Source organism: Danio aesculapii, chromosome 25, assembly GCF_903798145.1.
Source record: "Danio aesculapii chromosome 25, fDanAes4.1, whole genome shotgun sequence".
Lineage (NCBI taxonomy): Eukaryota > Metazoa > Chordata > Actinopteri > Cypriniformes > Danionidae > Danio > Danio aesculapii.
The window spans coordinates 28,374,753-28,402,042 of record NC_079459.1 but is presented as its reverse complement, the minus strand read 5'-3'; the positions used below and the strand labels follow the sequence as shown (position 1 = coordinate 28,402,042).

Below are 27,290 nucleotides of genomic sequence, written 5' to 3'. Positions count from 1 at the left end.
GCTCTCCTGTTGAAGAATTTATGGAGCTCTTCTCTGAGTTCTGAGTCTTAGGGGTTGGAAGTGATTTCACCTTATGCAGGGAAAATGAAATCCAGACCAATTTTGACCTTCGGCTGTGTTATAACACTCCGAAGGGTGGCATGGTGGCTCAGTGGTTAGCACTGTCACCTCACAGCAAGAAGGTTGCTGGTTTGAGTCCCGGCAGGGCCATTTGGGGTTTGTATGTTCTCCCCTTGTTTATGTGGGTTTTCTCCGGGTGCTCCGGTTTCCCCCTCAGTCTAAAGACATGCGCTATAGGTGAATTGGGGGAACTAAATTGGCCATAGTGTATGAGTGTGTGTGTGAAAGTGAGAGTGTATGGGTGTTTCCCAGTACTAGGCTGCGGCTGGAAAGGCATTTGCTGCGTAAAAACATATGCTGGAATAGTTGGCGGTTCATTCCACTGTGGCGACCTCTGAAATGGAGACTAAGGAGAAGGAAAATGAATGAATAACACTCCCAACACTGCTTCATGATTCAGTCAGATGCTGCAAATATTACTCCATATTGACGTCATAATAGCGTCACAGTTGCTATTGAGTTTTGAGTACTCCATTTTCATGTTCTAGAAACTACTTTGAGATTATTTGAGTTTTGTGACATGTTAATCTACTGGATGTGGCCATCAAAAGATGAGTTGATTGTGGAATGAACATGGGCAATATTCAGGTTGGCTGTGGTGTTTAAATGGTACTCCATTTAAAGGCTAAATGTGTGGCAAGAACATATCACCCACACCATTACATAGGGCTGGGCGATATGGCCTTTTTAAAAAAAATCCCTGATCACTTATTTTTCAGAAATTATTGATTTATGAATTAAACTGAAAAAATGCTTGGAGTTGAAGATTAATAACCTATATAAGCTTATCATAATTATAAAAAAAGTTGTCATTTAAAGATCAAATTTCACAAGCTCTGTTTATAATTGCACACAAGACTTTTATAATATATAAATTACACATTGTTTTACACACAGTAAAAGTAAATGACAGTTAAAAAGGAGACCCTTTTCAAGATGATGTTTGTTTTAGTGAACGCTCATTCAGAGGTTTATTCATTTTTATTTTGTGTTCACATAAATGACCCACATTAGGCTAGTGGGTTGCATTTTATTGCTTTTGTTTAAGTTGAGTTGCTTCATCTAGTAGTCTAGTGCACAGAGTAATTTTGTCAGTGTTTTTGACAGCATCTATGACTATGGTAACGCTCATAGATATTTACAATCTATACATCTATGGGTAACAGTTCATTTCATAAGCGCGTCTTCTCCATTAATAGTCTTATCAATTACTTCTTACCATGAGAAATACAAGTGTTTTGTTTGCGAGTGTTTTGTTTTTTCTGAACAATACAAGTAGATTCAAGTAACCAGCGGACATACATCAACTTTAATTAAAAGGTAAACCTAAAGCAAAAGTTTCCATCTGGAGCTCCTTCACGGGATTCAAAACTTGTAAACGGTCGTTCCATCGGGCTTGCGGCTCTCAGCAACGCCCACGCTCGTCACAGCTACCAAGCCGACCTATCACAGAGCTTGTGATATGCATCGTTGTGACATGTAGTTAAATTTTTTTGAGAGGTGTGCGTCAGCCACGGCAAGGACTATATGACCATGCGAAGGCTGTGCTGGGCCATATGCGTTGCGTGCACTTGATGCAGAAGTATAAATCAGCCTTTAAGGTGAAAACCGATTTTTCATTCAAATAAATCGATGTGAACTTCACACTCAAGTTAATCGATCAAATCAATTTATTGTGCAACCCTACCATGTTTTCCAAATTAAGATGCTACCATCTGAATTTTGCAGCAAAAATTGACACTGATCAGACCAGGCAATGTTTTTTTGCAGCCTTTTAATTAGGGCTGAAACTATAAAGCGAGAAATCGAGAAATAATTCTGCATCGATTCTAAAAAATTTTCCGAATGGGTTTCGATTCTCTTTTAAATAATTTCTGAGTTTGGTATGTTTACAAACAGCCACACTTTGATTCATTACTCATTAATGAAGTTAACGACTTTATGAACATTTTTAAGCGAAGAGTTTAGACAAATTCTGCTTAAGGGGGCTAATAATATTGACATTAAAAATATTTTAGAAAAAAAACTAAAAACTGCCTTTATTCTAGCGTAAATAAGACTATCTAGAAGAAAAAATATTATAGGAAATACTTGAAAAATTTCTTGCCCTATGAAACATCATTTGGGAAATATTAAAAAAAAATAAATAAATCACAGGAGGGCCAATAATGTTGACTTCAGCTCTACATCACTAAATACTGGCAAGCGATTGGCTGATTATATTTCAGTTAAACTAGTGCACCTAATAAAGAGGCGGATGAGTGTATGCTGCTGTCCTGCTATCTGATTTCTTACTACCTGCATAATGCATTAAGTCTGTGGTCTTAAGTGTAACTATAGCTTTGTGATTACAGCTGGTCCTGTAACTGGCTCTGAAATCTCAAGTTTCAAAACAGGGCAAAGCATTGTAAAAGAATTATAAAACAATCAATAACGTTTGCTGGTTAAAAGGCTGCTGGAGATCATTTTCATTGAATAAATTAATTAAATTTTCAGTCGGTTTCACATGTAAGGCTATCGCAATGCTTTAAAAGAGAATCATTTTCAGTGGACTTTTAAGCAGCAATGCTCCAATCATTCAACTGCTAATGTAAATTAGCCTGTTATCACTTCCTATTGGTCATCGCTCATCTCTTGCATATTAAACAGATGTTATTGTCATGCGATCCTATTTGAAGATTTCAGAGGCAAACTATGAGCGATTTGAACAGCTTCTACAAAGTTTGGATTAGATTTTTACCAAATCAAGAGGACTTCTGTTAAAAAAAACGACAAATTACATGAGTAAAGCTTGCTGACAGTTTGAAATTCACTTAACAGAGCCGCTTTAATTAACATGTTGCTAGCATGTACTACTGTTAACATATTTTAAGCATGTTCTAGATTAGTTGTTGCTAGGTTTTTATACTGATAATTCAACGCTATCTGATAGCAATTCATAACTGTTTGATTTACTAATTGGTATTATTTAGTATGATTTGCTCATCCTCTAATGATGGTTGGGTTCAGGATTGAAGTTTGGTACCACGCCTCCCTTTTAAAAATCATACATTTTCATATGACTGACCTGTATGAATTAGACACTGAACTGACAAAACATAAAACAGTTGAGTTTTCTGACAAGATCAGGCTGGATAATTAGACGGATGGTCTGAAAGTCTTGAACTGGATGCATGTAGAATAAAATCACTGTTAGATTTATCATTTGAAGCCCCTCTAAGGAAGTCTATTGGGATTTTCTGTGTCATTTATCAGAAGGCCTTAAGTTGGATCAGTTAGAAAAGACCTGAAACTTCGGTCACACTTCATTTCTTGCTTTTAACAAACCATTAACTATGACTTTTTTCTTAATAAACAACTAATTTGTTGCTTATTAATTGTTAATAAGGAAATAGTTGGGTTTAGATATTAAGTAGGATTAGGGATGTAGAATAGGATCTATATGTGATGTAGAATGAGATGAAATATGTACTTTTATAAGTATTAATAAACAGACAATATCTCAGTAATAAGCAGGTAATAAGCTGCTAGTAAATAGTGAGAATTCGTACTTGATCTAAAGTATTACAGAAACTTCAAAACAGCCTGAAGGTCTGAGAAGGTTTGAGATTGCAAAAATTTGATGTACGGTGCTGCGAAAAGAGGCAGGATAAAACAAGATTATTAGGCCTTGTTAAAGATTACGATTGCTCCATATTTTACATGTCTGTACGTAGAGGTCATGTTTTACTCTTTTAATGGTCTCAGAAATCGATGCGATTTTTCACAGGTGAAAGTTGAGTTTGCATTTCCAGTCTGGAGCATTCACATGCCTACAAATGGAAGTCTATGGGGCAAAAAGTGCATTATGACTGTGGCTTCAGATGGCTGTACCTTGAAAACTCTAGGAAATTTTATAATTTGTAAGCGGAGAAATAATAGGAAGCTTAAATAGGATTGAGACACTTGAGCAACATCACAATACTGGTTACAATGAGGAATACAATTCTTTATGTCTTTACTTGAGATATTTACATCTGCAAAAAAGCTGAATTTTAGTTTCTTCCATAAAGTTTTTATAATGTCTTAAATGGTGCAGGATGTAAGTTTGACACTCAGTGGTTGAACTAGGTATTGCACTCCTGGATCAAAACAAACACAAGCACAGGTTGCCAGATTGAGGACAGGAGCGAGTGATTTAAATCGTGTTCTAAATAAAAGCAGCAGCACCTGATTTTTCCATATTAAAAGGAGTTTTTGTCCTAACCAACACCTCAAATTGATATACTAGAAACTGCTTCTATTTCTCACATCTGAACAACAGAAAACTGACATTGATCACCTCAGCTACACCTCATGTGCTTTATTCAGTTTTAAATGCTAACAATGTTAATTTGAATGGCATCTTACATGACATTTATGGCCATATACTGAAAGCAACAGAAGATATTGCACCTTAGATCATGAAAATTATAATAAGCCATTTAAAATTGAACTTTATAACTGTGACTGAGGTCAAGCCAACACATATCAGTGATTCAGCATGTACATTTAATAATGTTAAAGAGGGTTAATATGTATTAAATAGATTGTAAACATTACCATTTCATGAGTGAGTGCATATTCTGTGCTTCTGAATGGCTGTATTTAAATTTCTGTTGTGTTTCGTCTGATGTAAACAGCCAAATTTATCACAGTGTATCTTGTCACGAAGCGTGTTGTTAGGACACGCGGTTACAATGTAACCTGCTCACCTAATGTTTACATTCATAATATTTATATCATTTGCTAATTAATAACTTCATGTTGAACTGAATCTTTCTCATTTTGGAGTCTGCTACTGTCCACCAGAGGTCGCATTTCAGTCACGGACTCAAACTTTCAGATTGTTTCTTAATAAATAAATGAAATGCGCGGTTTTCCACCAAGGCACTCCGCGGTGCTGAAATATAATTGGCAAAAAATTGAGTAGGTTAAAATTACCAAAACAAAGACAGCCGTTCCAGCATGGAAAACACATTTCCAAAGCAGAATATCTGACTTCAGCATTGTTTTTCAGATAAACAAGAATGTTCGCTTAGCGGGTTTCTTAAATATCTTATGGTACATATTATGGTATTTTTATGCTTTACAAGAGTCAAAAACTCACATACAGCACCTTTAAAGGGGACTTATTATGCAAAAGTCACTTTTATATGAAGTTTGAACACAGTTGTGTGGCAACAGTCTTTGAATATAACCAGCTCCTAGTGGTAAAAATGTATTAATTTAACTTTTTATAATCACGTTTAAGAAACGTCTGCAGAAACACTTTTACACTCTCCCTTTGTATGTGTCATCAGAGGGGGAAAGCTCCGCCCATTAGTGACGATCTCTCCCTAATTAGCATAAGATGTTAGTTCTGTTTTGAATCTGCCACTATGCTGACACACAGGCATTTGTAGCTCCGCCCTTTTGTGAAAAGAGCACAATCTCATTTAAATTTAAAGTGAAAGACAGTCAATAGAATGGCACAATTTCACAATTTCAGTTTCAGAGAGTTATAAAACATTATTTGATTAGTATTTTGAGTTGAAACTTCGCATAGGGACATCAGAGACTTATTTTAGAAAGCGGTAAAATAGTTCCTCTTTAAATACATGCTATAATTTTTCATTTTATTTCATTCTTTATGCACCAAGCATCCTCACCTAGCAGTGTGTATCAGCGAGAGCCGTACAGGTAAACTGGGTCAGATGCTGCTGGGCTGGTGTTGTGCAGCGTCGGCACAATTTGTGAAGTGTCGTAAGAAAAACACAATGAGTTTCAACATCGCCCACAGGACAGATGAGTTCCCAAATCTGCCTGCAGCACCCCTGTGGTTGGCATTTTTTTTTCTCAGTGCTTTAACACACCAGAGACTTTAAGTCAGTGACCCGATTCTCTGTTGTTTTATTGGGGTCAGTGTCGTGTCACTGGTATATGTGTGCTGCTGCGCTTTTAACGCCCGTTACGTAATGCTGATCATATTCCCTGTATGTTTCTCAACTTTAATTGCCTTTCTGCCATTCTCGGGGTCATTTTCGACGTGTTGTTCCTGATATTTTCGCATGCCCCAGCAGAGCCTCAGAATAATGAACAGATGGTGTTATTCTGAACAGGTTGTTCTTCAGAGAATAAAATGGCTCTGCTCCTTTTAAACTTTTCAGTGTTTTATTAAAAGAGTGTTTGTTTTAAGCGCAGATACTGTGGTTGGTCGTTCTGTGGTGGCAGAATTTGCTCAAATCTGGTCAGTTTTAACAATGTGCTGCTTTTATTGACAGGATGGATCAAAACGTTTGACAAGTACTACAACGACCAGACGCAGCACATCTTAAACAACATGGTGACCAAGATGGCAGAAGATCCTCGCCGGAAGTTCATCTGGTCAGAAATATCGTACTTCGCCAAATGGTGGGAAAGCGCAGATGTGCATAAACAAGAGGTTATGCGCAAGTGAGTAGTTTTTAACGTATTGTGTGTGATTCATTAGCATTTTCTCCTTAAAATGAAGTGTATTAAAAGATTATTTGAAAGATAAAGTCAACTTTCAGGGGCGGGGCTTCTTCGTTTCGTTATTGTCTAGTCTAGAAGGGATACAGCTGCGGATACGCACATTAATATAGCACAACTTTTGTGCTTAGTGTGTCACCAGTGACTATATACAGCCATATTGCACTACTACGAGTGTGATATTGCGTTTATACAACAGTTCGATGGCATAATCGTGTATATAAAAAAGAAAATCAAACGCTTAGAGTCCCAAAACCCTTTTGTAAGAGGAACTACTTTCTTCCGCCGTTCATTAACTTCTGCAGCTGACGTCAGAACAGCAGAAATTGTTGCTACTTCACCAACGTCACTTTAGAGCTAGTATTTTAACGATTCTCTAGCGTAATGTCTAAAGTGATGACAAAACAGGTGATTTTGCTCACATTTTAAGATTATAAGGCTGAACTACATGAAATGCCATCAGTCTACAGAGGTTTCCCAGTATTTCTCTGTTGCAATCGGGAGATCACAATATTACTATGGTATAAATACAGCACTACAACATACAAAAGAGAGAGATCGACTTAGAAAGTCATTATCTGTTTAATAATTTAATCAGCTGTAGTTTGAAATTACGCTGTTTTCTCTTAGGGCCATCTTGTGGATGGACGTCGTCAACCGTCTACTCAAAGACAGGCTAATGGCCGCCGTTGCGCTGTCTCTCAGAAATTATAAATATTTAAAATAGGCACTATCCCTATAAATAAACTGCATTGTTGCAATCTAAACAACTACATTCTCGACTAAAAAAGCCTCAAAAGTACATTATGTTGTCTAACAGCTGCAATATTTGTCAAACTGTAGAGTGTCCTCTGCTTGTTGCTGTATGTGGGCAGAGTGATACACAAGGGTGAAGAGGCTAGACGAGTGCTGTTACTGGCAGAATATCACACGGCAATCAGCCAATCAGATTCAAGAACTATTAATCAAATAAATGCATAGAAGATGTCATTTAAAACTTTTAAAAGCTAGCGTATCTGTCCAAAACCAGCCATTTTTGCAATCCATTCACTTTGGAAAAACATTACAGATAAAAAAACAATCTCCAATATAGTTTTTTTCCGCGCTCTTCAGTGTTTCGATTGATGCCCACTCTCCATCAGTTGATCTTCTTAACTCAATAATCCACTCAAGGTTAATTAGCCCATCTGAGAGATGCTCCTTAAATAGCCTGATCTAATGTCTGGGATTTTCCTCACCTCGTCTTGCGATATGTGGCGAATCCTCTTCTAAACCCATTCCTCTTTCAGGCTAATCCTCAGCGGACAGCTGGAGATGGTAACCGGAGGCTGGGTGATGACGGACGAAGCCAACGCTCACTATTTCGCCATGATCGATCAGCTCATTGAAGGCCATCAGTGGCTGGAGAGAAATCTGGGTATGAGGGGTTTTCGGGCTTCTGTGGTTTTAGCATCTGCATAAAGCTTTTGTATTACAGTTTATGTCAATTGATTTGGTTCAATTCTCCAATTTCGACGTGCAATAAAGTTTGATAAATTTTCCAAAGCAGTTAAGAAAAACTGTAAATTGGATTAACGTTTGTAATGTTGAATGGGTGTGATCTGCAGGTATAACCCCTCGCTCGGGCTGGGCGGTTGATCCGTTCGGGCACAGCGCCACCATGCCTTACCTGCTGAAACGGGCCAACATAAGCAGCATGTTGATCCAGAGGGTCCATTACTCCATCAAGAAGCACTTTGCCGCCACACGCAGCCTTGAGTTCATGTGGAGACAGGCCTGGGGTAAAAATCCAAAAACACAACAAAAAAACACGACATGACATTATGGTTCAATATTTATATTGTTATATAAGTGAGTTATTTCTCAGTTCACTAAATGTGTAATAAAGCATCTCCACATGTTTTGTAAGAAAGCAATTCCAGCGTTATGGATGTGACATTTGCAGTAAAATCTGTTCATATTTTCCAAAACTGCTGACCACAGAGTTGTGGGATCAGAAAAATATCAGTCTGTAAACATTTTTTTAGATTTGAGATGAGCAAAATAAACATGCGTTATGGATGTGACCAAACAAGTTGGCGATTTTACAGTATACAACAAGCTTGAAATTCTGTGAATTAAACTGCACAACCCAAAAGAAACAATGCTTATCAACATGAAAGAGTTGGCTCCCTAGCGAATGAAAATGATTGATTTTATTTTGATTGACATTTTTACATTATTGAGGAAAAAGCTTGGTTATGGATGTGTCGTCTCTGCGTTATAGATGTGACAGATGTGAAACTGCCACTTGTGAAACTTTGGTGTATTAAATGTAATAGTTTGAAATCATTGACCGAGGCGTTTTTGAGTATTTTTGATTTGCTGTAAAATACTTGCCAACACAAAAAAATGACAAACGGTTTCTCTATTTTGGTGAAAACTTTTTTTTTCATGGCACGATTGACATGTCCATGGAATTGCTCCGTTAATGTTATTTTGGCATAATTTATATATTATTGTAGTGTTTATTGATATTTTGAACAAGATTTAACTTCAGTATTTTCATTTTAATTTGAGTCATTTTTAGTACTTCATTATCAGCCTGTTTTTTTTTTCAGATTGTTTACATTTGTGTGGAAAAAAGCATTTCTTATTTAATTATTGTATTAATATTTATTATTCATTTGATTCCATCCTTATTTTTTAGCTTGCGACGTCTTCAATTTATTATTACTTCAATGCCTGAGATTATCAAAACACAAAGACCATTCAATTATATAAATATGAAATGAGCTGCAATCAATTTCAGAGTGAACCAAAGTGAACCTTTTTCTAAATTTATAATGAGAATGGTGTACACATTAAACATAAATAGATTTTAAAGCAAAAGATAATATAATTAATGATTTAATAGTTAAGAAATAATTTAGCTGTAAATTGCTGTAATTTTGCTGACCATTGGCAGGTGACAAAATGCTAAATTTAGGCTATAACTTGACATATTTAATCTACAGAATCTAGTTATACATTTTGGTTTGGTGCTATAACCTCAAAAGTGTGCTCTTAATTTACTTGGTCCCTCCAGGATTTTGTGAAAAGAATGATTGATTATGTGGTGAATTTTTTTGCAAAATTTGTGACAAATTTAGTGGCATTGCTGTTATTGTTTTGCTGTAAAAAAAAATACACAACTCCTTTTTGGTTTCTGTAATTTATATAAAGGAAACACAGAGAAATGGAGAGAAACTTGACTTTTCCACTAAAGCTGCTGGATTATATTTGAAAATGAATCCGACTGTTTGAAAATAATGCATCTGTGTTGTTTGATGGCTATTTGAACACGTTGGTGGACTTGTGTGTGAGAGTGTGAGAGAGGAAAGGGAGAGAGCTACGTATATGACAACATATATACCGTATGTAAATGTTTAGCAAGTGATTAAAAGCTTAAGGCTTTGCACAATCTATTTGCTAATACTAGAATGTTTTTGAATGTAAAACTATGCAGACGATGATCTGTGGTGTGGCGGGAATGTCCAAAATAATTTTTGTGACCGATTTTGTGTTAAATTCCACTATTGTAAAATCACAAAATACTGGAGGTCTGCTCAGTAAGCCATTTGTTAATTGATTTATTTTTGCTTAACAGGCATGTTAATGTGCGTATAAATCTACTAGACGCACATTAAATGATTTAAAGCCAGATCATAGAGACTTTGAGGATGCACTCTTTTGACTTGTGCCAGTAAACTACCTTAAAATGCTCTAGAAACTGTAATGATCTTAGAACAGGGTGTCTGCAGAGTCTTAATGTCTTAAATTTCAAAAGCTAAATTTTAGGCCTTAAAAACTCTTAAATTCGATGAAATATTGTGTTCAATCATTTTAAACGGGTCTTAGTTTCGCATTGTCTAAGTAAAGCTACTCAATTAGGCCGACGTTCATCCAACGACCAGCAATACATCTCAATAAAACCTTATTTCTTAGTATTTTAGTTTTTACTTGTCAAGAAATACAAGAGCTGTTAGACATTTTTACTGCAAATTTAATTTCCTAGTCAGGGAAAAAAACAAACTAAATTAATTACACGATTCCTCATGATTATACCGGGCCATTCGAAAAAAAAATCTTAGTTTTTAACCCTGTATAAGTCTAAAATGTCATTCTTAATGGTCTTAAAAATCTTAAATTTGACTTGATAAAACCCTGTAGAAACAAGTCTAAAAATCCCAGCATCACGGCAGTGTGTTTCGCATGAGCAAAGCGAAAACTATGCCACAACTTACTTAATAAGTCTAATAGAGCAGAATAGAGCATTTGCGATCATTAATTACATGTAGGAAGAGCTTTAAACGTCTAATGAAGGTTTGAGAAAACACAAGCCTTGGCATCTACTTTGGAAAACTGTGCCAAAGTCTCCTGCCAACCCGTCTCAGAGTTTATTAATGAGATTTTCTTTATTTGCAGATATCGAGTCGAGCACAGACATGTTCTGCCACATGATGCCATTTTACAGCTATGATGTGCCTCACACGTGCGGCCCAGACCCCAAAATCTGCTGCCAGTTTGATTTCAAGAGGCTGCCGGGCAGTCGGGTCAACTGCCCGTGGAAGGTGCCGCCCAGAGCCATCAATGATGCCAACGTGGCCGAGAGGTGAGGACATTTTGCATGTATCTTTAATGTGGCTCAGGGAGCGATTTGTTCATTCGCAATGCATTTTGATTAGTCAGAATTATTAACCCCCTATAAGTTTTTTTCCCAAAATTTTTGTTCAATGGAAATTTTTTTCATCAAATTTCTAGTCATAACAGTTTTAATAACTGATTTCTTTTATCTTTACCATTATGACAGTACATCATATTTTACTAGATATATTTCAAGACACTTCTATACAGCTTAAAATGACATTGAAAGGTTTAACTAGGTTGATTAGGCAGGTAAGGGTAATTAGGCATGTCATTGTATAATGATGGTTTGTTCTGTAGACTATCATAAATCTAATATTGCTTAAAGGGGCTAAAAAATATTGACCTTAAAATGGTCGTCAAAAAATTAAAAAACTGCTTTTATTCCAGCCGAAAAAACCCAAAAGACTTTCTCCAGAAGAAAAAATATTATAGGATATACTGTGAACATTTCCTTGCTCTGTTAAACATCATTTGGGAAATGTTGAAAAAAGAAAAAAATCACAGGAGGTTAATAATATTGCCTTTAACTCTATATATTTATACATCTGATTTTAGTACTTATATGAAAGACTTGGTGCACAAAGCATTTTTGTGCTGCATTTCAGCATTTTTTTTATGGACACATGCCTTTTACCAAACAAGTGGTTGAATTTTTAATTTAATTTTGTTGTCATTTCATGTTAAGTTTCTAGTTACTATACTCTTAAATTAATTTTGCATAAATCCACTTTTTTTTTTTTAATTTTAATACAAAAATCTGCGCTGACATTGCAAAGATTGCCCTGTTTTGTGTCACATGACATGATTACAGATTTGGATACAGAAATTAGTTAATAAGTAAGAATCTTTGCTTACAAAGAGAAGCATACTTATTATAATTATTATTATTTGTATATGCTTACATTATGAATTACATTGTTACTTTTATTTTCAAATTGAGATTTATATATCACCTGAAAGCTGAAAAAATAAATTTCCATGCATGATGTTTGATCTGCATTTTTCTAAGGGTAAAAAATATCAAAACATTGATAAATTGCCTTTATATTTAAAATTCGGTTCTTAGAGATGCTTACTACTAATCAAACATTAAGCTGTGATATATTTACAGTAGGATGTTTACTCAATATTCAAATAATTTTGGCATAAAAGAAAAAAAAAAAAAACATTTTGACCCATACAATATATTTGCTTGTGTGTGTGTGTGTGCGTGCGTGCGTGCGTGCGTGTAAATAAAAGTCTCCTACAATTCACTGCTTGTGAGTTTGCTGGACAGTCTTTCACTTGAAAAAGGTATACAGCACGAGCCGCTGTGATGCACCGAGATATCGAATTGAACTGAATCTATGGCATGCTAATCGTAACCGATCGTAGGTTCACACCCCAAATATATATATATATATATATATATATATATATATATATATATATATATATATATATATATATATACACATACATACATACATACATACCTACACACATATATATATATATACATATACACAGTTGAAGTCAGAATTATTACCCCTGTTTCTTTTTTCCCCAATTTCTGTTTAAAGGAGAGCAGATTTTTTTTCAACACATTTCTGATCATAATAGTTTTAATAACTCATCTCTAATAACTAACTTATTTTGTCTTTGTCATGATGACAGTAAATAATATTTGACTAGATATTTTTCAAGACACTTCTATACAGCTTAAAGTGACATTTAAAGACTTAACTAAGTTAATTAGGTTAACTAGGCAGGTTAGGATAATTAGGCAAGTTATTTTATAACAATGGTTTGTTCTATAGACTATCAGAAAGAAAATGACTTAAAGAGGCTAATAATTTCGACCTTAAAATGGATTTAAAAAAATTAAAAACTGCTTTTATTCTAGCCGAAATAAAACAAATAAAACTTTCTCCAGGAGAAAAAATATTATCAGACATACTGTGAAAATTTCCTTGCTCTGTTAAACATCATTTGGGAAATAATTAAAAAAGAAAAAAAATTCAAATGGGTTTAATAATACTGACTTCAACTGTGTGTGTGTGTGTGTGTGTGTGCGTGTGTGTGTGTGTGTGTGTGCGTATTTATATATTTATATATATATATATATATATATATATATATATATATATATATATATATATATATTCGTAACATTATTTTTTTCTTAATATTCGAATTATTTTTTACACATACAACATATTTTTGTGTGTTTGGGTATTAATACGTAACATTTGAGTTCTATTCTTGTTGAAATGAACAAATCTTTGTTCATTTAGCTGAATAAGGCTGAAAGGTCAGAGTCAGTAAAACGATATGACCTTCCCATCACCAGCGTGGCTGTTGCACTGATTAATACAAAAGCAGGGAATTAATTAGATCGGGGCGAGTTTAGCCAAAGAGTGAATGCAGGTTAATATCCTGTGTTCGCCAACAGAATTCATTTGTCCGTCACCCAGCTGGCGCCAGCTGTATTTATATGGGTTGCGCTTGAACTGGGCTCGAACCCAAATCCAGCGCTGAAGAAAACCCAGGATATTAACAAGCTTGTAGCAATTAGTTTGCACCTGTCATTACACTTCTGAGGTCTTTCAGGTTTACTGGAATAGGCAGAGGGTTTTATGGGCGCACGTTTAGCTTCATGACTCATTTCCTTTGCCGTTGTTCAAACATGCTTTCTTCCATTTTGGCGTGACTGGTTAAAACTGAGCTACTGAAAGAGAAACTGGGACATTTTATTAAGCACATTCGTTACTACGATCGTCACATGATCCTTCAGGAGTCATTCTAATGCGCTAATCTGCTGTTCAAGACATGGTTTGTTACTATAAAGGTTTAATAAACATGTGTGTTTGGGGGGAGGGGGGTTCTTTGGTAGGCAAAATATATTTGTACACATCTAATTTAACTTTATCGATCATCTTTATATTATATTTATAATATTATATTTAGTGCTAGGCAAAATTTATCGCATGCAAAATAAAAGTTTGTTTTCACTTAATATGTGTGTGTGTGCTGTGTGTATTTATATATTAATATTATACAAATATGAGCAATATCACACAAGTAGCAGCGTTGTGGCTGTATATCGGCACTGGTGGAAGGTGTGCATTGGCTCAAGGCAGTAGGCCGAGTGCCTTAGCGTCTCACCAGTAATGATATACAGCCACATCGCACTGCTACTTGTGTGATATTACGTTTATACAACAGTTCGACGGCATAATCGTGTGTTTCAAATAGAAAATCAGACACGGAGAGTCTCAAAAACTCTTTCGTAGAGGAACTACTTTCTTCATTCACATCTGCAGCGGACGTCAGAACAGCAGAAACCGTTGTTACTTCACCAACATCATTTTAGAGCTAGTATTTGAATGATTCTCTAGCGTGATGTTTAAAGTGACGACAAAACAGGTGATTTTGCTCACATCTTAACATCATGAGGTTGAACGGGATGAAATGCCATCTTTACATTTTCCAGAATTTTTTCCGTTGCAATTGGGATTTTACAATAATTAACCCTGAAAAACCAAAGCAAAGCAAACACTTCCAGATTACCTGCCCAGCATTAATTATAGTTTTATAAATGATGTTACATATATTTGTACTCCATACACACCTACTTGTTTTAATGCTTAGTGTGAATTCTCAGTGTAAATGTTAAATAATGTGCGTTTTGAGCGTCTTTACTAAAAAGTATGCATTTTTCTTTCTTTTTCATTTATTAGCTTTACTGTGAACTTATTAAAACAAATGAAGTGATCTTCACCAAAGATTCTTTTCAACACATTTTTAGCTAACAATTTCTAGGAAATTTCTTTTGTCTTTGTCATGGTGACAGTACATCACTAGTTATTTATCAAGATACCAGTATTCAGCTTAAAGTGACATTTAAATACTTAACTAGTTTAATTAGGTTAACTAGGCAAGCCATTGGATAACAGTTCTGTAGCCAATCAAAAATACTACTTAAAAGAGGTAACAATATTGTCCTTAATAATTTGTTTTAAAAAATGTGAAACTTTTTTTTTTATTCCAGCCAAATTAAAATAAATAAGACTTTCTCCTGAAGAATAAATATTATAGGAAATACTGTGAAAATTTCCTTGCTCTGTTAAACATCACAAAATACAAATTTCACAGGAGGGCTAATAATTTAACCTCTATATTATGTATATTAATCAAAATGAACCCAAATGACTCAAAGACTGACTTATACTTCTGCGTCAAGTGTATGCACAGCCTCCGTGCGGTCGCATAGCCCTCGCTGTGGCTGATGCGCACTTCTCAAATGTAGCTACTCATCGCAACGACGTGTAGCGCAAGGTCTGTGATTAGTCGACTTGGTAGCTGTGATGAGTGTGGGCTGTGCTGAGAGCTGCGAGCCCGGAGTGAGTGTTTACAAGTGTCGAGTCCTGTGAAGGGATGGAAACTTTTCTTCAGATGTAAACTTTTGTTTTGCGTTTACGTTATAATTAAAGTTGTTGTCCGTCAGTTCCCGCTTCTGAATGAGCGAGTTTGAGCTACTTGTACATTTAAGGTAGCGTTCAGAAAAAACAAAACGCCAGTGAAGAAACTCGAAGCAGAGGAACATAAAAATCTGCTGTCACTCGACGCAGAAGTATAAACCAAGCTTAAGAGTTACTGCATTCTTGCTGAATACAAATATTAACTTCTGAATGTTTTCAGTCGATTCACAGTCATAATAAAACCCAAGCTTTACTTTTATATCTGACATTTTTCTCTTTCAGAGCTGGCGTTCTGCTCGATCAATATCGAAAAAAATCCAAGCTGTTCCGAAGCAAAGTGTTGCTGGTTCCTCTGGGGGACGACTTTCGCTATGATAAAGCTTTAGAGTGGGACCAGCAGTACTTGAACTACCAGAAACTGTTCGATTACATGAACTCCCATCCAGAAATGCACGTGAAGGTACATTTACAGCCTAACAATACAAATTAGGATTAGATTAATTGATTTAAAGGCACAATATGTCATTTTCGCCACTAGACTGCGCATAACAAGCAAAGGTGTATTTTGAAGACTTGGTGACTGAGTGTGGAATCCTGGGAGTTGTAGTCTTCATTACATCCTATGGGAGTCCTAATATAACTATAATAATAAATACATTTTAGGCTTCTGTTGTAATGCTGCTCTATGCAGGCTAAAAAAACACAACATATTAAAGCGACTAGGTTTTTTACTGTTTTTAATAATACACACTGGAAATCGAGGGTTTATATGACATTATTAGCATGAAAATATTAAAATAGGTGTTAAAAACATTCTTCGAATCATTTGGGGCAATGTAAATGCACAACTCAGCGAAATATATTATGCTGTTTTAGTCTTTATGTCAGCGTTTCCCAACCATGTTCCTTGAGGCACACCAACAGTACATATTTTGGATGTCTACCTTATCTGACCCATTAACTTCATGTTCTGATGAGTTGATTCAGGTGTGTTTAATTAGGAAGAGATTGAAAATGTGTAGTGTTGGTGTGCCTTCAGAAACAGGGTTGGGAAATACTGCTTTAAATGACATTTAAAAAAAAAAAATCATACATATTGTGCCTTTTAAATATGTGCTAGTGCAGCTAATAGTGATCTCCACCATAGGACTTGTTTGTAAGTAAAGAACAAAAAATGTTTTTAACAAGTGCAGAATCGTATGAAGATTTCCTCCAAGTAACTCTCTGTGCTTTCAGGCTCAGTTTGCGACGCTGTCAGACTACTTTGATGCGGTGTACAAGGCTAATGGAGTGACTCCGGGGGCGAGACCACCCGATTACCCTGTGCTGAGCGGAGACTTCTTTGCATATGCAGACAGAGAGGACCATTACTGGAGCGGATACTACACCTCACGACCCTTTTACAAAAACCTGGACCGAATTTTAGAGTCTCACCTACGGTCAGTTAGTCAAACGTCCAGCTTAGGCTTCATATCACACTGTAAATACATTAAACACATCGGGATTCAATCCAATAAAAGTAGCTAGCTTATTTGTGCCCTAAATGGTGCATATTAATACTTTAAGTAGGCCTGCACGATATCTATTTTTTGTACGATATATTGCACCAAAATAAACACTCACTGGCCATTTTATTAGGTACACCTGTCAAACTGCTCGTTAACACAAATGTCTAATCGGCCAATCACATGGCAGCAAGTCAATGCATTAAGGCAAGTAGACATGGTCAAGACGATCTGCTGCAGTTCAAACCGAGCATCAGAATGAGGAAGAAAGGTGATTTAAATCACTTTGATTGTGGCATGGTTGTTGGTGCCAGACCTGCTGGTCTGAGTATTTCAGAAACTGCTGATCTACTGGGATTTTCACGCACAACCATCTCTAGGGTTTACAGAGAATGATTTGAAAAAGAGGAAAAATCCAGTGAGTGGCAGTTTTGTAGGCCCAAATGCCTTGTCAAACCTTGAGGCGGATGGGCTACAGCAGCAGAAGACCAGAAGAAACTGAGGCTACAATTCACACAGGCTCAACAAAATTGATCAATAGAAGATTGGAAAAACGTTGCCTGGTCTAATGAGTCTCGATATCTGTTGCGACATTCGAATGGTAGGGTCAGAATTTGGTATCAACAACATGAAAGCACGGATCCATCCTGCCTTGCATCAACGGTTCAGGCTGTTGGTGGTGGTGTAATGGTGTGGGGGATATTTTCTTGGCACACTTTGGGCCCATTAGTACCAATTCAGCATCGGGACAACACGACAGCCTACCGGTTTATTGTTGCTGATCATGTCCATCCCTTTATGACCACAGTGTACCCATCTTCTAATGGCTACTTGCAGCAGGATAACACACCATGTCATAAGGCGTGAATCATCTCAGACTGGTTTCTTGAACATGACAATGAGTTCACTGCACTCAAATGGCCTCCACACTCACCAGAGCTTAATTCAATAGAGCACCTTTGGGATGTGGCGGAATGGAAGATTCACATCATGGATGTGCAGCCGACAAATCTGCAGCAACTATGTGATGCCATCATGTCAACATATATCCAAATCTCTGAAGAATATTCCCAGTACTTTGTTGAATCTTTGCCACGAAAAATTAAGGCAGCTCTGAAGGCAAATAGGGGGTCCAACCCGATACTAGTAAGGTGTACCTAATAAAATGGCCGGTGAGTGTGTTGCGATAAACAATATTATTGTAATTTTATGCCACTCTTTATATAATGCCAGAATGATTATATACTATCATCACAATGCAAGTACACTCTTCCAAAGAACACATAATATTTTATCCTTAAGAATATTTAATTTAATTCTAGTTATTTTAACAATTTAATAATTAGGCATTGGAATGCGAAAACACAAATCCTAAATAAATAATATTAAATGTTAACAAAATGTGCTCCAAAACAGTGACAAAATTCACATTTAGAAGATATTAAACTGATATAAACATGCAAAGCTTGTAGTCACTTCTAAATCATAACCAATCAAATGCTTTTATTTGATGCTTCATTTGATGCATTGAGCTCAACCACTATCTCTTCGTGTTTAGTTTGAGATTGTCAAACATCGAATCAAAATGCACATTTGCTCTGCATAAGATGTTTGGCCATAGGAGAAATGGTCGTGTCCAACTGAGCCTGGTTTCTCTCAAGATTCTTTTTATCCTTCACTTTCGCCAATTGGTGAAGTTTTTTCCCTGCATGGTTCGGGACCTGTAGAGCTGCGCATCATTGGATTTGCTCTTCAGTGTTTGGGCTCTCAGCAGTGAATATTAAACATACTGAACTGAACTTAAAAACTGAACTGACACCGTTTCAATTCACTATAATCTACTCTGTGAAGCTGCTTTGACAATCTACATTGCAAAAGCGCTATAGAAATAAAGATGAGTTGAATCGAACATTTCAAAGCACTTCACAGGACCTTTAAAGTAATATTTAATTCAGTTTTTTTTAATGATTATAGAATTTTGTCATCAACTATTTAATGGATTTGAGCTCTAATATGAAAGTGAATCTGTTTAAAACGGTGTTGGCCAGAACTGTATTAAAATGTCATTTCAGCGCATTAAATATTTACGCTTTTCACAGAAATCCAACTACAAATGGTTCATTTATAACCGCCTCTGTAAATTAGGCTTGGATTGAAGAGCATTTTTACATCGAGCTGCTATATGACACTTCGTTAACAACTCAACAAGTAGCTTTCAGTCAGAAAATGCTGCTAACAAGGTTTTGCGAAAGCCTTTTAATTTTTAATTGGCAGCACATTTAAAACGGCCATCGAGGTATCTGAATTGAATCCATTATTTTAGCATGTTTGGAAACGGTCTCGTTTTATTTGCCAGAGATTCAATTATGCTTTGAGTAAAGGCCTGTTCTCTGCGGTATTACTGAGGGACAATTAAAATAGTTATTCTCCGAGTTTTTCTACTGAATCAAGCACAAGGCATCGCCTAATTACTGTCATTACTTAGTCTTTAATTCTATTATGGTTGGCTGCTCAGCTTGTTAAGTTGTTGTGGTTTGGTTCAGAGTCATGCTAACTGGATGCTTTTTTGTGTTTGTCTGCAGAGGGGCAGAAATCCTCTATAGTTTGGCAGTGGCTCATGCACGACATGCAGGAGTTGAAGGACGATTTCCGGTTTCAGATTACTCTCTCCTGACTGATGCCAGACGAAACATTGGGCTCTTCCAGCATCATGATGCCATCACGGGCACTGCCAAAGAGGCTGTCGTCATCGACTACGGGAACAGGTCTCTGAATAGACGTTTGCAAATGTTATGTGCGTTAAAATAGGGAGAACCAGCAGCTAACTCTCTGCAACTCTCACATGGTCTCCCACTGAAGCTAAGCAGGACTGCGCCTGTACCTGGATTGGAGACCACATGGGAAAGCTATGTTGCTGCTGGAAGTGGTGTTGGTGAAACCAGCAGGGGGTGGTCTGTGTGGGTCCTGACGACCCCATTATATTGACAGGGACTCTATACTGCTCAGTGAGGGCCGTCTTTAGGATGAGATGATAAACCAAGGTCCTGACTCTCTGCTCATTAAAAATCCCAGGATGTCCTTCGAAAAAGAGTAGGGGTTTAAACTCAGGCAAATTTGCCCACTGGCCTCTGTCCGTCATGGCCTCCTAACCATCCCCATATTACCGTATAATTGGCTTCATCACTCTGTCTCCTCTCCACCAATCAGCTGATGTGTGGTGTGCGATATGGCGCAACATGGCTGGTGGTCAGGTGGATGCTGCACACTGATGGTGGATGAGGAGATTCCCCCAAAACTGTGTAAAGGGCTTTGAGTGTCCAGAAAAGTGCAATTCTAAATGTAAGGAATTATTATTATTATTATTATTATTATTATAGTTCACCATAGTTTACTGTTAAATTAATAAAATTCAAGGGGAGGGCGCGGTTGAGGGTGCTTTGTTGGAGATTGAAGCAAAATGATAAGGACTTGGGGGGGGGGGGGCTGAGTCTGGATTTACGTGATTTTTTTCAGGAGAAATAACAAAATGGGAAGGTGGTGGGGAGATCAGTGTGAAATACCGAAAGGCTCCCTGGAATAACGGTAGTGTTGGCAGGTTTTTTTGGCCATGGGAAATTCATATGAAGTTTCTGTAAGGGATCAAAGATGTAGATTACCTTTGTTTCTCCAGTAGAACGTTGAAGAAGCTTTTTAGCTGAAACATTTGGAGATTTTTATCTACTTTTAGCTACTGACGGTTTGACAGTCAAATTAAACAACAATCAAAAACAGGCAAAACTGAAGTTGGTCATGCTTTATATTAAGGTACAATTTTCGCTATTACTAAAGCACTGATTATGACGTTTGCCTCAATGAACTCCTCATTATTAGGCAGTAGTTGGGTTTAGATATTAGGTAGGATTAGTGATGTAAAATAAGATCATACTTTAGAAGTACTAATAATCAGTCAATATCTTCATAACAGGCAGGTAATAAGACACTAGTTAATAGTGAGAATTGCTACTTAAACTAAAGTGCTACCCAAAAATCAATACACCTGTATAAATGAATGAATTCTAGCTATTATTTATCAAATGTATATAAAAACAGTTACAATTTAGTTTAATGGGGACCTATCATGCCCCTGATGTCCCCAGAGTTTGTATGTGAAGTTTCAGCTCAGAATACCTCACAAATAAAGTTTTATAACTCTTTTAAACTGCCCCTTTAGGCTTTTATCCTAATTGTGCAATTTCGGTGACTGTCGCTTTAAATTCAACTGAGATTGTGCTCTTTTCAAAAGAGGGCGGAGCTACAAATGCCAATGTGTCAGCAAAGTGGCAGATTCAAAAACAAGACTAAGGTCCTATGCTAACGAGGGAGAGATCGTCACTAATGGGTGGGGCTTTCCCCCTCTGATAACACGTTTAAAGGCAGAATGCCAATCAGAGTTTTTCTGCAGACCATTAGAAGCTGGTTATATTCACAGGCTGTTGCCACACAAATGGGTTTAAACCCCTTATAAAATAGTTTTTTTGCATAATAGGTCCCCTTTAAGTAACAATTCACACTCTTAACTATTGGATTAGTTACTGCCCATTATTAAGATTGTTTATTAATACTTACAATGTTAGGTTTTGTTTCTACATTCCTAATCCTACCCACTGACTTCCTTAAAAACTATTAATAAGCAGCTAATTAGTAGATAATTGAGTTAATGGTTTGTTAATAGCAAGATTTGTACCTTAAAATAAAGTGAGACCATAACAGATGTAAAATCCAGTAGTTATTACCTCACCCCGGTGTTCTTCCAATGCTAATTGCCCATTTATGTCAAACTTCAAAAGAAGAAATGTAGTTAGCATGGTGGCTAGTTCCTATTGTGAAAGTTCCTTATAATAGCTGAATTTTCAATTTGGGTTGACCTAGCCCTTGGATTAACTAAGTGGAGGATGTTCAGCTAATGAAGGCAGTCTCTCAGGCTGTTATGTGTGAAATATCATTTCCAATAAGTGAGCGTTTTTCGAGTTTAGATTGATGACTTCTTGATTAATCTCCTCGTCTACCCACAGGCTGTTACGTTCTCTGGTGGGTCTGAAACGAGTGATCATTAATGCAGCGCACTTCCTGATAATAAAGAATAAAGACATTTATCGCTTCTACCAGACGGAGCCCTTCTTGGAGACGGTGAGGAGCAGTAGGGTTTTTTTCTGTAAAGTCAGCCAGTGTATTTAATGCTCTGACCTGTAACTTCTGTCTTGATGACTGTAGGATGATAGACGCGCCACACAGGACTCTCTCCCGCAGCGGACGCTTATCGAGCTGGAATCCAGTCCAAGGTGAGATGCCATCTTTAATGGAAGTTGAATGGAGTCATTTTTTAGTTTGCAGCAGGTTGGGCTGTACAATATATCGAAAAAGTATTGCTATCGCAGTAATAGTATCCATATCGCAGAGAAGTGCAATAAAATCTAAATCTGGCCAATGAGATAGGGCCTATTTTTATCCACAAATCTCCAGGAGGTGCTTGTTCAAGTTTGGAGGTACTTGTTAAGATTGTCATCACGCGAAGCGGCTTCCAGGTCCAAGCGCTCTATCAAACTGTATGGGGAGACTCAACAAATAGTAATAATAAACGCTTACAAAGCGCTGTAATACTTGCGTAAATTCGTAAATATATACACATATATATATATATATATATATTATTATATATTTCTTTTTTTTTTATATTTATATATTTTTATATAATATTTTTAGTTTTTTATATATTAAAGGTTAGTTTAGCTTACATTAACCCTTGTGCAAACCTCTTAGTAATAGAAATAAAATAATTGTTTGAACAAACACTGAACCCAAAACCCCAAATGCAACTTAAATGTATAATTATGAAGAATTCAGACAAACCTCTTCATATAAAAGATAAGTTTTTTTTATTTGCAGTTAAACATGCCTAATTTATATATTTTAGCAGCTGAAGAAAAGATTGAACAGATGTTTTATGGTTTTTCTACATAAATATGTGCTTGACTGATGTGTTTGGCTATAAAATCGCCATCACAGGTATTATTTCTCATCATAGTGCTTAAATATTAAAATGATATTTTACTTTTGCTACTTTTTAATTTCAGTTTGTTTTTCAGTAACTGTTGTTAGACCCATTATTTAACTCAAAACACTCAAAATTATTTAATTTTTTTTTTGACCAAGAGTTTTAGTCTTTGATTTTAGAGATTTACTGAAATAACCTTGGTGTGCAGGTGTGGGTTTTAATTTTTTTTCCACTGTATTCCTCTTCAGGTACCTGGTGCTGTTTAACCCGGTGGAGCAGGAGCGTCTGTGTGTGGTCACCGTCCTGGTGAATTCAGCAAGAGTAAGGGTGCTTACAGAAGATGGACAAACGCTACCGGTGCAGCTCAGCGCGCAGTGGATGTCCGCTGTGGAGATGAGTGGAGAGGTTTATCAGGTGTGTGTAAAGTCAGTGCTTTTCTAAGTCTGACAGCAAGGCAATGATGTTAAATAGAGGTGTAAATGGGGCTCAAAACAGTTTAAGTTTTTCCACTTTCAATCAAAAATGCATTCGACTATATTGGGGAAGGTGTGTTTGTGCAATTGGCTTCAGGAATACGATTTCAGATATAAAATGTAAATCTGCTCCCTGCAATTTTTCATTGAACAGTGTTCATGGTATGTAGATATTGTCTTGGAGCAATACACAGCAGATAAGTATTAAACATGTAATGATTTTAACAGGTCAATTTAGGAGCTGTAGACTTGAAATTGCACCATATTTCTGTAAAAACTTCCACAATCCAAATACAAACAAAACAAACATTTAAAAATGGTTTATTTGTAATAACAATGGAATGACACAAGGACTTCAAGGAATTTTCCAAGGCTTCAACAATCTTCAAATCTTGATGGTTCTCAGGGTCTCGTCTCTAAACTCTGGTCTTTAGTTCTTATTTTCTTTTAGGATTCAGGTCAGGTGATTGGGTTGGCCATTCTAGCAGCTTTATTTTCTTTTCTGAAAGCATTTGAGCGTTTTCTTGGCTGTGTTTGGGAGCATTGTCTTGCTGAAATGTCCACCCTGATCTTCATATTCATCTTCTGTTAATGTAAATATTGGACTGAAGCAGCTTATATTCATTATTCAGGACTGCTGTATAACTACTAAGAAATGCTGTCTGGTCTTTCCATGCCTTTTTACACCTTTTTTCATGTGTTCAACTTTTCCTAGTGTCATTTCATTGTATTGCACACAGCTTGGTTTCGAAACTATTTAGTTTTGTTTTCTTTGTATATGTGGATTACTTTGGCTGTTACTGACATCTGGGGAAAATATCGAGTCAACAGCACATTTAGATATATGTTTTCTGAGGACAAATGGTGACTTTTCAATACATATTTTACCCACTGTATATAAAATGAGAATTATTTACATTTCAAAAAGACAAGATGGCTCAGACAAGAAGATAAAAACTATGCTTAAAAAATACTTTTGCTGCTTATTCAAACTACTTATTAAAAATTGAGTTGAAACAACATAATTCTTAGATTTTTTTTGGGACAACTTAATTTTTTATGTTCAATACACTTAAATTTGTAAAAAAAAGATTAAGTCAACTTAATCGGTTTGTGTTGGGACGACATGAAGGAATTAAAGAAACACTCAAAGTTGAGTCAAGAGAGGATAGCAATGCATTTTGATAATCTCAGAATCGATGCAGAATTAATTTCTCAAAATGATTTTTTGTTTTAGCGACAGCTCTACTGTACACAATTGATGCATTTTAAATGATCATCAACAATTATTTGATCAATGATTAAATATTGTTAATCCTAATCTTGAACAAATGTTAACACAAGTGATAAAAGACAAATTTAAATGCATGTTAGTACCAGCTCTTCTCTTTGTCCAGGCTTCTTTCATGGCTCGTCTGCCAGCTCTGGGATTGGCTGTCTTCCACCTGTACGACTCTGCTGATTCGCCCATGACGCTGCGCTCCGATACGCTGCTCAGGGTTCCAGGACGGGGTCAGAGCATTCGGGGTTTGGATCCTCTGCCTGTGCGCTCGCAGACTGTTGACGGACAGCCGTTCTACATCCAAAGCCAGTCCCTCACTCTGGGCTTCTCTGGAGCCACAGGCCTGCTGGAGGTGAGAGCATGAGAGTCACTGCTGAATTAACATACAGGAAGTGAAGTGAGAAATTAACAAGGGTTCAGGGTAAAATTATACAAAAACGTGATCCTCGTTTGCATAATTCCTGAAGTGATTTGATTGCTTAAGCAACTTGGACTGCATATGCAATTGATTCAGTCAAGCAGAATTCCTTGGTGGAATAGGAACGTGGAATAATAAAATGTTTCATTTATGGACATGTTTTTCAGTCTTCAGTAGTTTATACAGAATAAAACAAAAATAGTTTTACTCCAAAATGATATCTATATGGTACACAATACACAATCTAAAATATATAACTGCTCATTTACCCTTTTTTCATTTAATTTACCTTTAAAATCATCCAATCTTTAAAAGTTGAAGACACCCTGGAGTACTTTTTGTTGTTTTGAGCATCAGTTAAGACAACATTAGCACCTGTCAGCTTTAATTGTGGCAAAAACTGGATAATTTTGAGCTTTTGCCTGCTAATTTCAATTTCTGGGTTTAAAATCTTTTTGGAGGCGAGATCAAAATCAGTGACGTAGCTCTAATCTGCTAGTGGAGTGATGACGCGTCGGTTTCTCATTATTTATAGCAGAGTTGTCTTATACTAGAGAAGACCCTGCTTCTTAATTATTCATGAGAGCACGTGCTTTCCGAAGGCAAGGCAGACCTGCCAAGCTGTGAGACCCAATGACTGGGTGAGACTGCATCTGCGCACGTATGTTCAGCCGTTCATAAAGGCTTGTATTTGTTTGTTGCATGTTTTCCCCCGCGATGCTGTCAGGGCCGATACAGCAAAGCTGTTGGTTTGCAGCAAGCATTTTTGTCGGGAGAGCTGTACGTGATTTGGAGAATGGCAGACTTTCTTTTAACAGTTGATTTTATTACCATTCATACACATCGCCTATATTCACACTGCTGTTCACCTATGTTTAAAGGGCCATGAAACCCCCCTGTTTCAGCAGGGTGTTTTCACACCTCTAGTTTGGAAAAAGTCAAGAAAGTGGGTGTGTCTAGCTCTGTTTAGGTGGGAGTGTCGGGGGAGGGAAAGAGGGCAGGATTTGAATAAAAATGGGAGTTTCCATTTGGGCACGCGCTGATTTTCACCGAGGCAAAACAAACACACAGACGCAGGGGAGAAAGACAGTGACTGTGTTTAATGACTGTGGAATGTTTGACACCGCACGTTGAATAAGAGAAAAAAAACTCTGCATTTCCTGGTAACTCAGATGAACTCTGTAGATCAGAAAGCCGTGTGTGTGTGTGTAGACTATCCTGTCTCAAAATGCGGCGAAAATTCAACACGATGGTCGGTAATAGTTTGCTTGCAGTGTTTACATGTTTACACTCAGAGAGCATCATTTACAGCAGATCTTTCAGCACATAATATTGTAGTGATATTAACGTGCTGTAAACTAAGTAACTTAGAAATCATTTTGACTAAGTCTGTCTTTAAACACTGAAAGATTACTGCTGACGCAGAAAAGGCACTGATTGCACACACTTACCAAATCTGTAGAGACAGGACAATCAACACCAACTGGAGCCGCGTCTTTTTTAAAAGGAGACAAGCGGCAAATCTGGATTTCACCCTTTCCAGATGCGAAAAGCTCTCGAGTAAAAAAATGTTCCGTACAAACGTATGTTATTTCTGCCGCATGTCACGTGCACTGATCCACACGTGAGTCCAGTTGCACTCTCATAGCTGGAAAATAAAAACAAAACCTTTGTTGCCGCACATTATAAAAGCAACACTGAAGACCCGTATCTCCAAACAATTCTTCTTTTCCCACTTGTTTTGGCAACACAACGTGTCGTCTCTCTGCCGTCTGAACACTGTTTCAGGTAAAACAGTCTTCGAAGCTATCATGCATATT

At 36.7% G+C, this 27,290-nt stretch overlaps 1 protein-coding gene across 3 annotated transcripts in view; it reads left to right on the top strand.

Annotated features, from left to right (window-relative positions):
- The window catches only part of man2a2 (mannosidase, alpha, class 2A, member 2), a 65,648-nt gene that overhangs the window by 13,714 nt on the left and 24,644 nt on the right, over nt 1-27,290 (top strand). For all 3 annotated transcript variants that reach the window (XM_056451424.1, XM_056451426.1, XM_056451425.1), the window contains exons 6-16: nt 6,402-6,573; nt 7,920-8,047; nt 8,238-8,411; nt 11,077-11,263; nt 16,044-16,221; nt 16,998-17,200; nt 19,849-20,031; nt 22,318-22,432; nt 22,517-22,584; nt 23,546-23,711; nt 25,168-25,404. In XM_056451424.1, coding sequence (XP_056307399.1) covers nt 6,402-6,573; nt 7,920-8,047; nt 8,238-8,411; nt 11,077-11,263; nt 16,044-16,221; nt 16,998-17,200; nt 19,849-20,031; nt 22,318-22,432; nt 22,517-22,584; nt 23,546-23,711; nt 25,168-25,404 — 1,811 coding nt within the window. The remainder of the gene's footprint in view (nt 1-6,401; nt 6,574-7,919; nt 8,048-8,237; nt 8,412-11,076; nt 11,264-16,043; nt 16,222-16,997; nt 17,201-19,848; nt 20,032-22,317; nt 22,433-22,516; nt 22,585-23,545; nt 23,712-25,167; nt 25,405-27,290) is intronic.